This window comes from Sinocyclocheilus anshuiensis, unplaced genomic scaffold, assembly GCF_001515605.1.
Source record: "Sinocyclocheilus anshuiensis isolate Anshui unplaced genomic scaffold, SAMN03320099.WGS_v1.1 scaffold687, whole genome shotgun sequence".
Taxonomy (NCBI): Eukaryota; Metazoa; Chordata; class Actinopteri; order Cypriniformes; family Cyprinidae; genus Sinocyclocheilus; species Sinocyclocheilus anshuiensis.
In genome coordinates, this window is record NW_015551096.1 from 719,321 (window position 1) to 731,622 (window position 12,302).

Sequence of the window (12,302 nt, forward strand, 5' to 3'; positions counted from 1 at the left end):
CTGGTCCTTTGCTGGTTTATGCTGGTCCTTTGCTGGTTTAAGCTGGTCCTTTACTGGTTTAAACTGGTCCTTTGCTGGTTATGTGCTGGTCTTAAGCTGGTCGGACCAGTTTAGGACCAGCACATGACCAGCTTAAACCAGCATCCCAGCTTCAAAACATACCTAACCAGCATATGCTTTTTTTTCAACAGCGTTACATGAAATCTCTACTGTGTAATTCCTATGTATGTCTGTACTTTCTTCTGCACTGGAAGCTCCTGACAGATTATTTGCGTGTAAACATACTTAGCACTAAAGCTATTTCTGACTTCTGACTAAATTATGGTTACAGTAGTAAAACCATTAATGATTTCCATAAGCGATGAGAAAAGGCGAGGGAAAGCTTTATGCTAAGTCACTGAAGGTAGAAAAACAGCATGCACAAACTGCTAAAACGCATTAAATGAATAAAACAGATTATATACACTTTAACACTTACCGTCTGAGTGCTCCAGTCTTCTTCTTCAGTGGTTTTACCGGTGGACCACAGATCGTCACAGCGCCTCCTACAGCACGAGCGAAGAAGTGAGAAAATAACAAGCGGCCAAAGTCTGGGTGGTTAAGAGTTCATTTCTCCGAATTCTCACTAGTCAAACTAGGAGCAAGCGCATATGTATTTAGGTATTTACATTAAATTATGTGTGGTCTTATTTCTTAATCAGCTGTCTGTCGATGCGCTTCCGCTCCAGCACAGACGGAGGCGCTCGAGGCTCTTCAGCGCGAGTAAACAAACCATAGAGCGACCGAAACAAGAGTTTACAGTTTGAACCCTCAACCGGTGTGGGGTTTAGTATGTTTTACACCGTTTACCATATTTATATTTACGTTTATGTTCGATTTATAGTTTTATCCCTTTATGGGATTATTGATGTTGTCTAGTTGTTTTGTTTTTCGTTGTATCTACATGCCGAACGCTAAATGAGTGTATTTACATTTACATTTCTGAACATTTACATTTCTGAATGTTCTCGGAGATCAAATTCATATTAATAGATCAGTTCTCACTTTCATAATCATTAACAGTCATTCTGGGTTTAAATGAATGTCATTATAAGTGCTTCTTGTAGTAATCATGCTGTGTGTGTTCAGATGCTGATCATGAAAGCGCAGGTGGATGTGCTCTGCTGTAAATCAGTAGGAACTGATCTGTCCATGCTGGATATTGAGGATTTCATCTCAGAAATCTGTCGGCTGAAGAAAGAGGTGGCGTCACTGGAGGCAAAGCTGAGAGAAAGAGGAGAGGTTTGAACAGCTCTTCATCCTTCACTTCAATCCAGTGAAACATTGGCTTTTATCTTCTAATCAAGTTCACCGAGTCAACTCATGAGCACAATGTCAGGTTCAGCTAATGCATCTTGTGTTCTTCGCTCTCAGGATTCAGCCTGGAGCATCAGAGATCAGAGATCCAGAAACACACAGGACTCAGAGCTCAGTCTTAGTTTGCTCTGTTATACTGACGCTCAGGAGAGCGTGTGTGACAGTCATGGGTCCGTCACCTCCTCAGAGTCGCTGGGGTCTGACTGTAACGCTGGAGAGCTGCAGACGCCGATGAAGACGTGCTCCGTCAAACTGCTGGACTGCAGGAATATAAAGGAGACGAGAGAAGAATCCACTGTGGAGAAAGTACAAAGTGACAATGATAATGATGATGACTTTATTCCTTCGGGTATGCTACTTCCTTTAATATATTATCCTAACTGGTGCATCAACAAATGGTTTTACATGTTTACAAGTCATTTAAAGTTTCTCAAGCTTAACCCGTCGGTTCCACTTTTTTGAGCATAGACCTGAAAATGACATTTCCAACTTAAATTCCAACAAAAGCAGACTTAAGGTCGGTCTCTTTTTAAAGAAGACACTTGGCAGATTATTGTAGAAGTGAAAAAAGTTATAGAATTTTTATTACAAAAAAAGTTATGGAAGTTTATGAAAATATAAATATTTGATATAAAATACATATTTTACAGCATGTTTTACTCTAAAACTGCTAGAAAATTAAAACCAAATATCCGAACAAGTTGTGTTCCAAATTTGAGGTTGATATCTCAAAAAATGAGCTTTCAGTGAGGTTTTGTTTGGGCGCAGTACCAAGCTTTTCCACTAGGTGACCATTAAACCCCATTAGTAACCATATAAGGGCATCTCCATTTCCATATACGGTTTGAGTGATCTGAAACATGTTAAGGGCAGTATTTGATTTCAATTCAACCTCTAAAAAACACATAAAAGACATACGACGTGAACCTTAGACCTATGTTACAGTTCACACTGCATCAAAAATGGAGAATCAGTTGTTATTCTTTATAGTCAAAACACTTTTAGACCTTTTTTCTCCCAAAACAGAATGGATGTTATCTTTTGAACACTTGGCACGAAAACGAATGGAGGTTTTTACTGATTTTTCACGATTTCATACGTGCATCACTATTTCAAAGTAAAGGTCATTACTCGCTCTCCGACTCTGATGAGTACTCTTCTTGCAAATTAATAAATTACAGTTGCTCCGTAAAATATTTCAAAAATTAGTCGCCAAATATGAAAACTAGAGTCTTTAAGCTTTCAAACCGATATATAGTTTGTCAAGATTACTTTAGGTTCAGACTAAGATATTACTGTTTAAAACACGTAATGACAAGTAAGCGAAAATGCTTCTAAACAAAGCCATGTTGTGTGACTCTGCACACCGCAGTGTTTCGTTTCTGAATGAATGCTTCTGAACGCGTTTTTGAATCAGTGATTCACTGACCCATTCATAAAAACGTCCTTCCTGAATGAATCAGCCGTTTTGAACGAATCGATTGAATGAATGACTACTGGCAATTTTAGTCTCATTTTTAAAAGTATCATTCTATTTTTCTATTATTTCATATTTCTAAATTCTAAATTTTATATTTAAAACATAATCGCATAACATTATTTATGCAGTTTGTGTAGCTCAGTATAATAAATGACCTGTGAGCTATTTTGAGCTGAAACTTTACAGACACATTCTGAAGACACATGAGACATATTAAATCTTGTAAAAAATGAATATTAGGTACCCTTTGACTTGATGAAAGACGCTAACTAGCCAAATAACCTGTATTATCTTAGAGCTTTATACTACTGCCATATGGATATTACACTGACACACTCATCTCTGACAAATAATAATTACTTCCTGATTATACCATTGAAAACATACACTTTATGTGAAATTGCTTTTAAAACAATATGTATTGTGAAAAGCACTATACAAATAAAATTGAATTGAACTTACCTGGCAAGGTTTCCCAAAAATTAACACTGCAACAAAAGTCTAGAACATGGATCTGCAACCTTTTGGGCATTAAGTGCCATTTTTAATTTGTCTGGTTAACCACTGTGCCAGTAAGCTGTATTCACAGAATACACACTCGTTTTTTATATGTTCAGATAAAAATCTGTATTGGATTATCATATAAATATTGCATATTTGTTGAATATTGCTGAAGAATTTTTTCATCAATTATCTGTAAAATATTTCAAAAATTAGTCGCCAAATATGAAAACTAGAGTCTTTAAGCTTTCAAACCGATATATAGTTTGTCAAGATTACTTTAGGTTCAGACTAAGATATTACTGTTTAAAACATGTAATGACAAGTAAGCCCACCGGTGGGCCAGTGAGAGTTAACAGCTTAAGGTGGCAGGTCCACAGGGTTTTTGGTTTGTAGACTCCATGACATGGTGAGGATTAGTGAGATGTTTGGGAGTGATCATGTTGGACCAATATACACAGATATTGTAATAACTATATACACAGATAACTTGGGGAAATGCAAGTAAATATAAATATTCCTCCGTTCCTCTCAGATGAAAACACCAGATCATCTTCTGATGAAGAAACGGCCACGACATCAAAAGAGCAGCCGACGGCCAAGAGTTTCTCCTGCGTCACCTGTGGGAAAACATTCAGCAAACGGGGAAATTTAGCAAGACACGAGAGCAAACACACAGAACAGAAAGACTTCAGCTGCAAGATATGCGACATCAGCTTTCCTACCTTAAAAGAAAGAAGACTTCATTCAAAAGAGCACAGGGTGAAGAAGGAGTTTCGCTGCGAACAGTGCGGGAAGGTTGCCTTCTCTTCTGGTAATTTGAAAATTCACATGAAGACGCACACTGGCGAAAAGCCTTTCCACTGCAGCGAGTGCGACAAGTATTTCAGCGCCAAACAATCTCTTATTGTTCATAAGCGAATCCACACAGGGGAGAAGCCGTACAAGTGCCCTCACTGCGAGAGAAGATTCAGAGATGGGTCCCATTTCAAGACACACATGCGTTCGCACGCCAGCGAGAGGCCGTACCAGTGCAGCGAATGTGGGAAAACCTTTAAGCAGCCCATTTGTCTAATGTCACACCAAAAACTCCACTCTGAGAAACTGCACCAGTGCACACACTGTGACAAACGCTTCCGTCATATTTCTCATCTGAATTGTCACGAAAGGATTCACACCGGAGAGAGACCGTACCTGTGCTTTCACTGCGGGAAGAGCTTTTCCGATCCGACTCATTTCAAAGTCCATCAGAGAATTCACACGGGAGAAAAACCGTACCAATGTAGCGTTTGCAGGAAGAGTTTCCGTCAACACACTAACCTACTGAAGCACCAGAGGATTCATACCGGAGAAAGACCATTCAAATGCTCACAGTGTGACAAGACGTTTGCTCGATCAGACGTCCTGAAGATCCACGAGCGAGTTCATACAGGAGAGAAACCTTACCGCTGCTCCATCTGCGGCAAGAGATTCGCTTATTTGGGGGGTTTTCAGACCCATCAGAACAAACACGCTAAAGAAGAAACTGCTCCAGAATCATTGTAGTGACTTTCATCAGTCAATCTGGAAGCTTATCCTGAAACAGTATAGAGTTTATAATGGCAGTCACATTGAGCTTTCATGTGAATTGGGAGTAGAAATTGATTGTTGAATGCTGTGATTGTAGTCGTGTTTAACAGAGTAGGACAATGATGCTGTAACAACACAATTCTACAGGCAAAAAGCACCTATTTAAAAGTTGTTGTATATATATTTTTTTTAACTTTTTTTCCCCCAAGCAGCTTTTAAATCTCAAATAATTTTATGATATATCAGATGTTTGCTGGGGGAACATACGCTAGCCGAGCAACTGCCATTGAGATGAATGGGACATAATGCATAACTTTCTGCAAGTGTATTAGACCTTCTTGATATGCACTAAGAAAGAAATTGTGGGGGAAAAAATCGAAATCATTGGTAAATGTAATAAATTGCATGCAATAATGTGGATACTTGGATATTCTGTTTTGGTCAGCACACTCAAGCCCTAGAACCAAGGTACTAATAATGATTATTATTATTTATAACTATTATTATTTTTATGACCAGAATTAAACGCATATAGGTATTTTATTTAGAACCACATAATTGTGTGTGTGTGTATATATATATACATACAGTAGTCAACATTTGAAGTGGATCAAAAAAGTTCATCATAGTTGTCCTAAGACAAGAACACATTTTGTTTTAGGTTTTAAGACAAATTTGGTGAAAGGTTTTGATCCACTTCAAATGTTGTCTAGTGTATATCTACTAAATCTTTTCTTTTCTTCTCAACCACCTCCCCCAGTATGATGAGATTTTGGTAGATTGTTGTCTTAAGGAAAGGGTCAGCACTTCCATACTGTAGACATCATGTACAATTTCTTGCCATTCACATACAGATGGGGGATCTTCCTTAAGCCATTTCCTTGTAATGGCCTTCTTACTGGTTGCTAATAATATATTAAAGAGGTATATATCCTTCTTTGTTATTTTTGAAGAGTAATAGTCCCAGGTACATTGTTCTAAAGTCACACTCAAGATTCAATCCCATTATTGCATTTATCTCTCTATTCAAATCCTGCCAGTAAGTACGAATGATATTACAGTCCCAGAAGATGTGAAAATGGTCAGCCGATACATTTCCGCATTTTCTCCAGCATGCCATACAATATTTTTAATACGACTGACTTTGTATTTAATGTGAATTTAATAAAAACATTGTAAGTTACAAATTATAACACTTTTATGGTACAGAAAGAGAGCAAAGAACATTTACATTATCAAAAACAATATCACTGACTTCAGTCTAGTCAGAGTTCAAGCACTCTCATAAACTCCCATCAAAATCACTGAAGCGGTTTACACTATGAAATGAATATCTTACTTACATTCGTACGCACATCTGCACTTTGTTGTTTATGATGAGAAAATTCGCCAGAGCAGAATTCAGTCAGCGAGTGCGCACACTGAACAAAACACTGGCGTTTGACAGTTTATGTCCAACTTCCTTGAGCGCGCGCACGGCATCCGGTGCGTGAGGTGTGTACGCGCTCTGGCGTAGTTTACGCAAGCGCCAGAAGTGCAGTGCCCAGTCACTGTAGGTACGACGGCTAATCAAAATGGTACTTACTTGCGCTTATCCGGATTGTTCAAACCGACTTAAAACTAAAAGACTCATAGATTTTGTTACCATTGCCATGCATTCAGGCACGGCGCCAGAATTTTTTCTCTACCGGTGCTAAGGTGGGGGCTAAGAAAATAAATGATATTGATGACGTCAGAGTTACTTGTCGTTTTTTTTTTTTAAATAAAAGCAGCTATGGTACACACCATATTCAACAGAAGTGTAGTTTTAATTTATATTTTGCCAACGAATAGGCAAATTCATCAAAATAGATATAAATGAGGGCTAAACTGGGGTTATTCAAAATTCTGACGGGGCTATAGCCCCCCTAGCCCCGGTGTAGCGCCTTCACTGCATGCATTATATGACTGACAGACTGCAATGGTTGGACTTAAAAATCATAATTTGTGTTCTACTGAAGAAACAAAATCACCTACATCTTGGATGCCCTGGGGGTAATCAGATAAACATCAAATTTTAATTAAAGGGATAGTTCACCCTAAAAAGATATTGGGGGATCAAATTTTCATTTTAGGGTGAACTATCCCTTTAAAGTCACCAGTCTTCGCCGTGGTTCCTTTTGTCCGCAGTTCTGTAGTCAACATCCTTATTATAAACTACTCAGAGCCCTCCAATAGAAGACGAGAATTTCGGACAGACAGCGACTCCCACCAATTACATCCCGAGCTCGATTTCCGCCAGCCAATCACTGACGCGGAGGCGGGCTCCAGCGCTCTTGTAGAGGGGAGGGTTCACACGTTTCACTACGTTGGCTCTTCTCCCATAAAGATTTCGGTGTGGGAATTTCAGTTTTACATTGCATGAGGAGGAATGCAACGGAACGTATCGGAATGTTTTTCTAGTTTTTAGGAATTCTAAAGAACCTTTATGGTCATCCTTGGAACTTTTAGGCGGAACACATGACAAGATCTAGAGGTACTACTGAAAGAGCTGAAGACTTTCAGTCGTGAAGTAACAGTAAGCTGAAGACTGATTTTCTTTGGAAATGTTATATATCACGAACCTTGAAACAGCATAAAAAATACATAAAAAACATAATAGTTATTTACGGTTACGTAACATGGACCTGAAATGGGCACTACTTTTGGGTGAGTAGATTTTGTTTTACTTTGTTCATGTGTGTGGTGAATATATTTGTGTCTATAAATTTGGATTAGTAGTCAGACTTCGGGGAACGTATACAGAGACCATTACGAAAATTAACCATAGTTTACCACAAAAAAAAAAAAAACATGGTTAGTTAAACCACAAATTCACCATGGTTTTGCTACACTAACCATAGTTTAACCATGGTATTTGTAGTAAAACTGTGGTACAAAATGGTAATCAATACGCCAAAAAAACATGCTTACTACAATAAAAACAGGATAGTAAGAATGAAAAAAATCTAACGACTAACGAGGAAATGATTGTAAAATACTGTGCGTGAGTTTTTCGTAATAAGTGAACCACCCACACGAATTCAGCACATTCACGATCGTGCAGGTCCGACTCCAGACAAACCTACACATTTTGTTTTTCCTGATTTCCTCTATGCTTTCCAGATCTTCGTGTCGTAGTCACTTCTTCCCACCTTCAGTTCTGTTCTTTCTAAGGACTGTTTTACATGAGGGTGGAGGCGAGTGCAAACATGTCCCTTACAAAAAGTCATCTGTCTATAGAGGAATAAATAAGTTTGCTCTATCGTTAGCATCTATGACATGCTGCATCTATTATTTCAGAACATAATTCTGACCCGTCACAAAAGCCGTCGACAGAGTTTGACTTGTTTTTAAACAGTGTTTTTGTTTGTTTTTTTACTTTAAATATCTTCCTTTAAAAGTTTTTCAGCAAAACGCAATTCAGATGCATGACAGTTTATGCAAATATAACTGTTTATGATTACAGCCATTAAGGCTCGAGGTTCAACAATTTTGTTGTCTGCCCTCATATAGCTACAAGAGAGAACTAAATAGTTTTGTCAAAGTGGCACACATGCACTACGCAATAATGAAATCGGTGTACAGAATTGTTGTTTCCTTGAGCAGAAGAAGAAATACCTCTTAACTAAACTACATTGTATGTAAATGTATACTCGGAGGCTAAAATTAGCGATATCTTACCAGTTTGGTGGGGATCTCCGCTTCTCTGTCTTTAATACGTTATTCCCTTCAACCAGACGAGCAAAATCGATTAAAGTATGTTTAACCTCACATCTAAAAGGAAGTATTCATTAAAGAAATAGAAACGAATATGAATAAGTGAGGCGGTTAACAGAAACGACCGTTAAGTTTTAAATTGTGAGAACGCGCGAATTTCTGTGTAGGAGTGTAGAGCGCGCGCGGATCAGTGTTGCCAACTAATTTTCAGCGGCTGATAAAGGCGCTAATGTCGGTTTGTTGCTAAAAGTTGCTAAATGACATTGTGATGTCATTGCGCGATGACGTCAATATGTAATCACATCGCAAAACTGCGTCATCAGATTACTCAAATCTGAGCAAAAAATATGATTTTAAATGTTCATTTAGATTTGTTGTAAAAATAATATAAACGATATAATGACATTAAAATATAATATCAATAATATATGTATTTTTAAATACAACATTGAAGAATTTTCTTATTAACTACTAAAAGGACACATTCTGAACAATTATAGTTTTATGCAGTGTATTGGTAGAAGATAAGTCCATAAAAATAGGGCACAATGCACTGTGTTAATATGAAGGAATTTAATGTATTGATTTTTCACAGGTTTGTATTTTGTGTTTTCGGGTTACAGGGTTGCAACTTAACGGATAATGTCCTCGCAGAAAACTGTGGTTATACAAATGGTAATCAATATGCCAAAAAAAAACCTATGGTTACTACACTTTTACTATATGGTTCATGTTTTAAGGGATTAGCAATTACAGATACAAGCTACTAACAAGGTGTGTCATAAATGAACAATTATTATTGAACATTCGCAACTAAAAACTTAATTCACGTGATGTGTACTGCTAGGCATCTTTGGTTTCCTCTCTTTGTGTGATTTAGAAAATGTGTGCATTTTTATCATTTAAGTCACTTTTTAAAAGTTGCCAAATAAAATTGAAAAAAAGGTGCTTTTTGAAGAAAAAGTTGCTAAATCTAGCAACACAATTGCTAAGCTGGCAACACTGGTGCAGATCAAAAGTGCAGGGATATTAAAGCAAAAGCATAGATGTAAGTTTTTCAAAATATTGGTCCAATTTATAACATTCATCTTATTATTATAATGCAATCTGGCTGCAAATTGCATGCACATTCAATGATGTTGAGCATTATGTAGATGAATTGTTAAAAATATGTATATTACCCCGTTCTCTTCCCAGGTCTCTTTCTACCATCATGCAGTGGATGTGCCAATGGATATAAATTTGTTAAAAGGAAATGTGTTGGTAATTATGACTTTGCGGTTTGATTGAATAGTAAAAGTTTATGTAGTTTTTAATGGTCCGTATCCATTAATTCCAGTCATTACACAGTTTAAATGCATCCTTCCTGACTGCACTCATCCGTCTGTCTCTCTTTCAGATGAGGATGAGTGTGCTGTTTTCCCGATTGTGTGTGGCGATCACGCTCAGTGTGTGAATACAGAGGGAAGTTACCACTGCTCCTGTAATGAAGGATTCAAAATGAGCTTAACAGGATCGTGTAAAGGTGCGAGAGAGGATTGTGGGATTGAGGAGTTCATCATACTTACATGTACATTTATAGGCTAGTTAATCATTAGCACAATCTTTAATTTACAAAGCATTGCAAAAAACATTTCATTATAAGAGAGACAGTATTTGCACATCATGTTGTCTTTATGTATAAGCTTAAATATATAAATATAGCTTTATATAATTTAAAACAATTAAATACAATTTGTTCTCCCATCTTCTCTCTCTCACAGACATCGATGAGTGTAGAGATGATCCAGATGTTTGCGGCACTAACGGCGACTGATACAATCATCCAGATGGATACAGCTGCAAATGTCACCAGGGTTACAGTAACTATGGCAACAACCAGTCAAAATGCATCGGTGAGATTTCTAGCATTGCACTGATGCATTTTTTATATTGGTCTATTTATTATGCAGCAGCTGCTGAGAAACTTATAGGAGTTAATCAGTGTGTTTTCACTGTCAGCTATTGGTTTATTATTTTATCTTTCCTGTTGTTGTGCACAGAAATGTACTGCGATCAGTTTGGACCCAACCACATGCCAGAGAAGGTAGAAAGCGTATTCTGCTTATGATTATTATTGTTAGACAGATGCACGGTCAGACTCAAATGCATTGATTGCTGTGTGTCGTCTTCTAGTTGAAGCATTTGATGTCACTGTTGAAGAACAGCTGTGAGTCTCTGAATGATCCACATGGAGAACATGTCACTGGAGAGGAGCTGCTGCGGGTCAAACACTTACTGCATGATATATATTCACACAGTAGTTTGTGATCATGCACTCGCACAGTGGCTGAATGAACATCTCTGATTTATTCCACAGAACGTGTGCAGTTCCTCTGACGAGCTGCTGTCTGAAGGAAAAATCGCTGATGGCGAGACGCTGAATCAGTTTCTGGACGCGGTGGAGAACAGCATGCGTCTGATCGGACCTCAGCTGAAAGAGCCTGTGACCACGATGGAGACGCACAACACCTGTGAGGAACCACACACATTTCAGTTTAGACACAGTCACACTCTGGTACTGAATGGAGATAATGAAAATAAGGCATTTTTATTAAATCTTCATGATGTGAATCACAGTCGCTGAGGTTGCATCGTCAGTAATGCAGAAACCAAGCATCTGTCAGAGCCGGTGATGTTTGTCTTTACACACGAGGAGGTGAAGATACTGACAGGATCTCAGTGGAGACTGTTTCTGTCAATGGTTACACAATTACAAATAAAAAGCTACAATTTAAATGTGAATACCCTGTTTGAAAATCCAGTTTAAGCTGGATTCTAGCTGGTTTACAAATGGTTCCAAAAACCAGCAAGGCAAGGCAAGTTTATTTATATAGCACATTTCGTACACAATGGTAATTCAAAGTGCTTTACATAAAAGGTATTTAAAACAGTTATAATTTCTTTTGAAGTTTTATTTCTGAATTATCTATGTGACTATTAAAATCCCCTGCAATAGCAAAACAGTCAAACTCTGAGGAAATCATTGATAACATTTCTGTGAACTCTTCAATCAAGGCTGGAGAGTATTTTGGAGGCCTGTAAATAATGATAAACAGAATGCGTGTGTAACGGGGCTGATGAGACGAGAGGCGTGCGGATCCATGTGCAAACTTTTATTAATAAACAAAAACACAGGCAGGGTCGAACAACAGCAAACAGGTATGGCACAGGCAAGACAGAAGAGCAATCCTAAACGGGCTTGAGTCAGACGACAGCAAACGTAATCCAGAGGAGAGCAAAAGTCCAGGCGAGGAGCAAACACAGTCCGAAAACAGCAAGCAAAGGGTTAATCCAAGATACGTGGCAAGAATCAGGAACCAGGAAAACAGGCAAGGCAAGACGATGACTAGGCTATGCAAACTAGAGCAGGCTCCGTAAAGTAGCTATCAGCTATCACAGTGATAAATGCTAAACAATACTCGGCAGTTTGAAAGGGATCTGAGTGGGGTTAATATAGTGAGTGTGTGACTGGTTACAGCTGTGTGCAATCGGTGCAATGGATGATGGGATATGTAGTCCGGGATGACATGCAACAGTTTGTGTAGTGCGAGAGTCAATGTAATGGAAGGGTGACCTCTGGTGGCGATCGAACGGAAGTCCATGGACAGGATTCGTG

At 38.2% G+C, this 12,302-nt stretch overlaps 2 protein-coding genes and 1 pseudogene across 3 annotated transcripts in view; 2 read left to right on the forward strand and 1 right to left on the reverse strand.

Annotated features, from left to right (window-relative positions):
- The window catches only part of LOC107662730 (gastrula zinc finger protein XlCGF49.1-like), a 9,446-nt gene extending 9,037 nt beyond the window's left edge, over positions 1–409 (reverse strand). The window contains exon 1 of the mRNA XM_016452811.1: positions 399–409. The gene's annotated coding sequence lies outside the window, so the exon portion shown is untranslated. The remainder of the gene's footprint in view (positions 1–398) is intronic.
- A 347-nt stretch (positions 410–756) lies between these two features.
- LOC107662715 (zinc finger protein 664-like) lies at positions 757–5,428 on the forward strand. 2 transcript variants are annotated; one of them, XM_016452792.1, is made up of 4 exons: positions 757–817; positions 1,129–1,281; positions 1,414–1,705; positions 3,873–5,428. In XM_016452792.1, exons 2-4 carry the CDS (start codon positions 1,129–1,131, stop codon positions 4,880–4,882), a joined length of 1,455 nt encoding a protein of 484 aa, XP_016308278.1. In that variant the 5' UTR covers positions 757–817; the 3' UTR covers positions 4,883–5,428. The 2 variants fall into 2 exon arrangements, with proteins under 2 accessions (XP_016308278.1, XP_016308277.1); XM_016452791.1 differs by having other exon boundaries at positions 771–829.
- A 2,138-nt stretch (positions 5,429–7,566) lies between these two features.
- The window catches only part of LOC107662702 (CD97 antigen-like), a 12,992-nt pseudogene continuing 8,256 nt past the window's right edge, over positions 7,567–12,302 (forward strand).

What these genes read in the sequence shown, in the direction of transcription:
- LOC107662715 (XM_016452792.1), top strand. Translation starts at nt 1,129, where the DNA reads ATGCTGATCATGAAAGCGCAGGTGGATGTGCTCTGCTGTAAATCAGTA. An exon ending in AGCTGAGAGAAAGAGGAGAG is followed by an intron (nt 1,282 to 1,413) that starts GTTTGAACAGCT and finishes CTTCGCTCTCAG; the next exon opens with GATTCAGCCTGGAGCATCAG. An exon ending in TGATGACTTTATTCCTTCGG is followed by an intron (nt 1,706 to 3,872) that starts GTATGCTACTTC and finishes CGTTCCTCTCAG; the next exon opens with ATGAAAACACCAGATCATCT.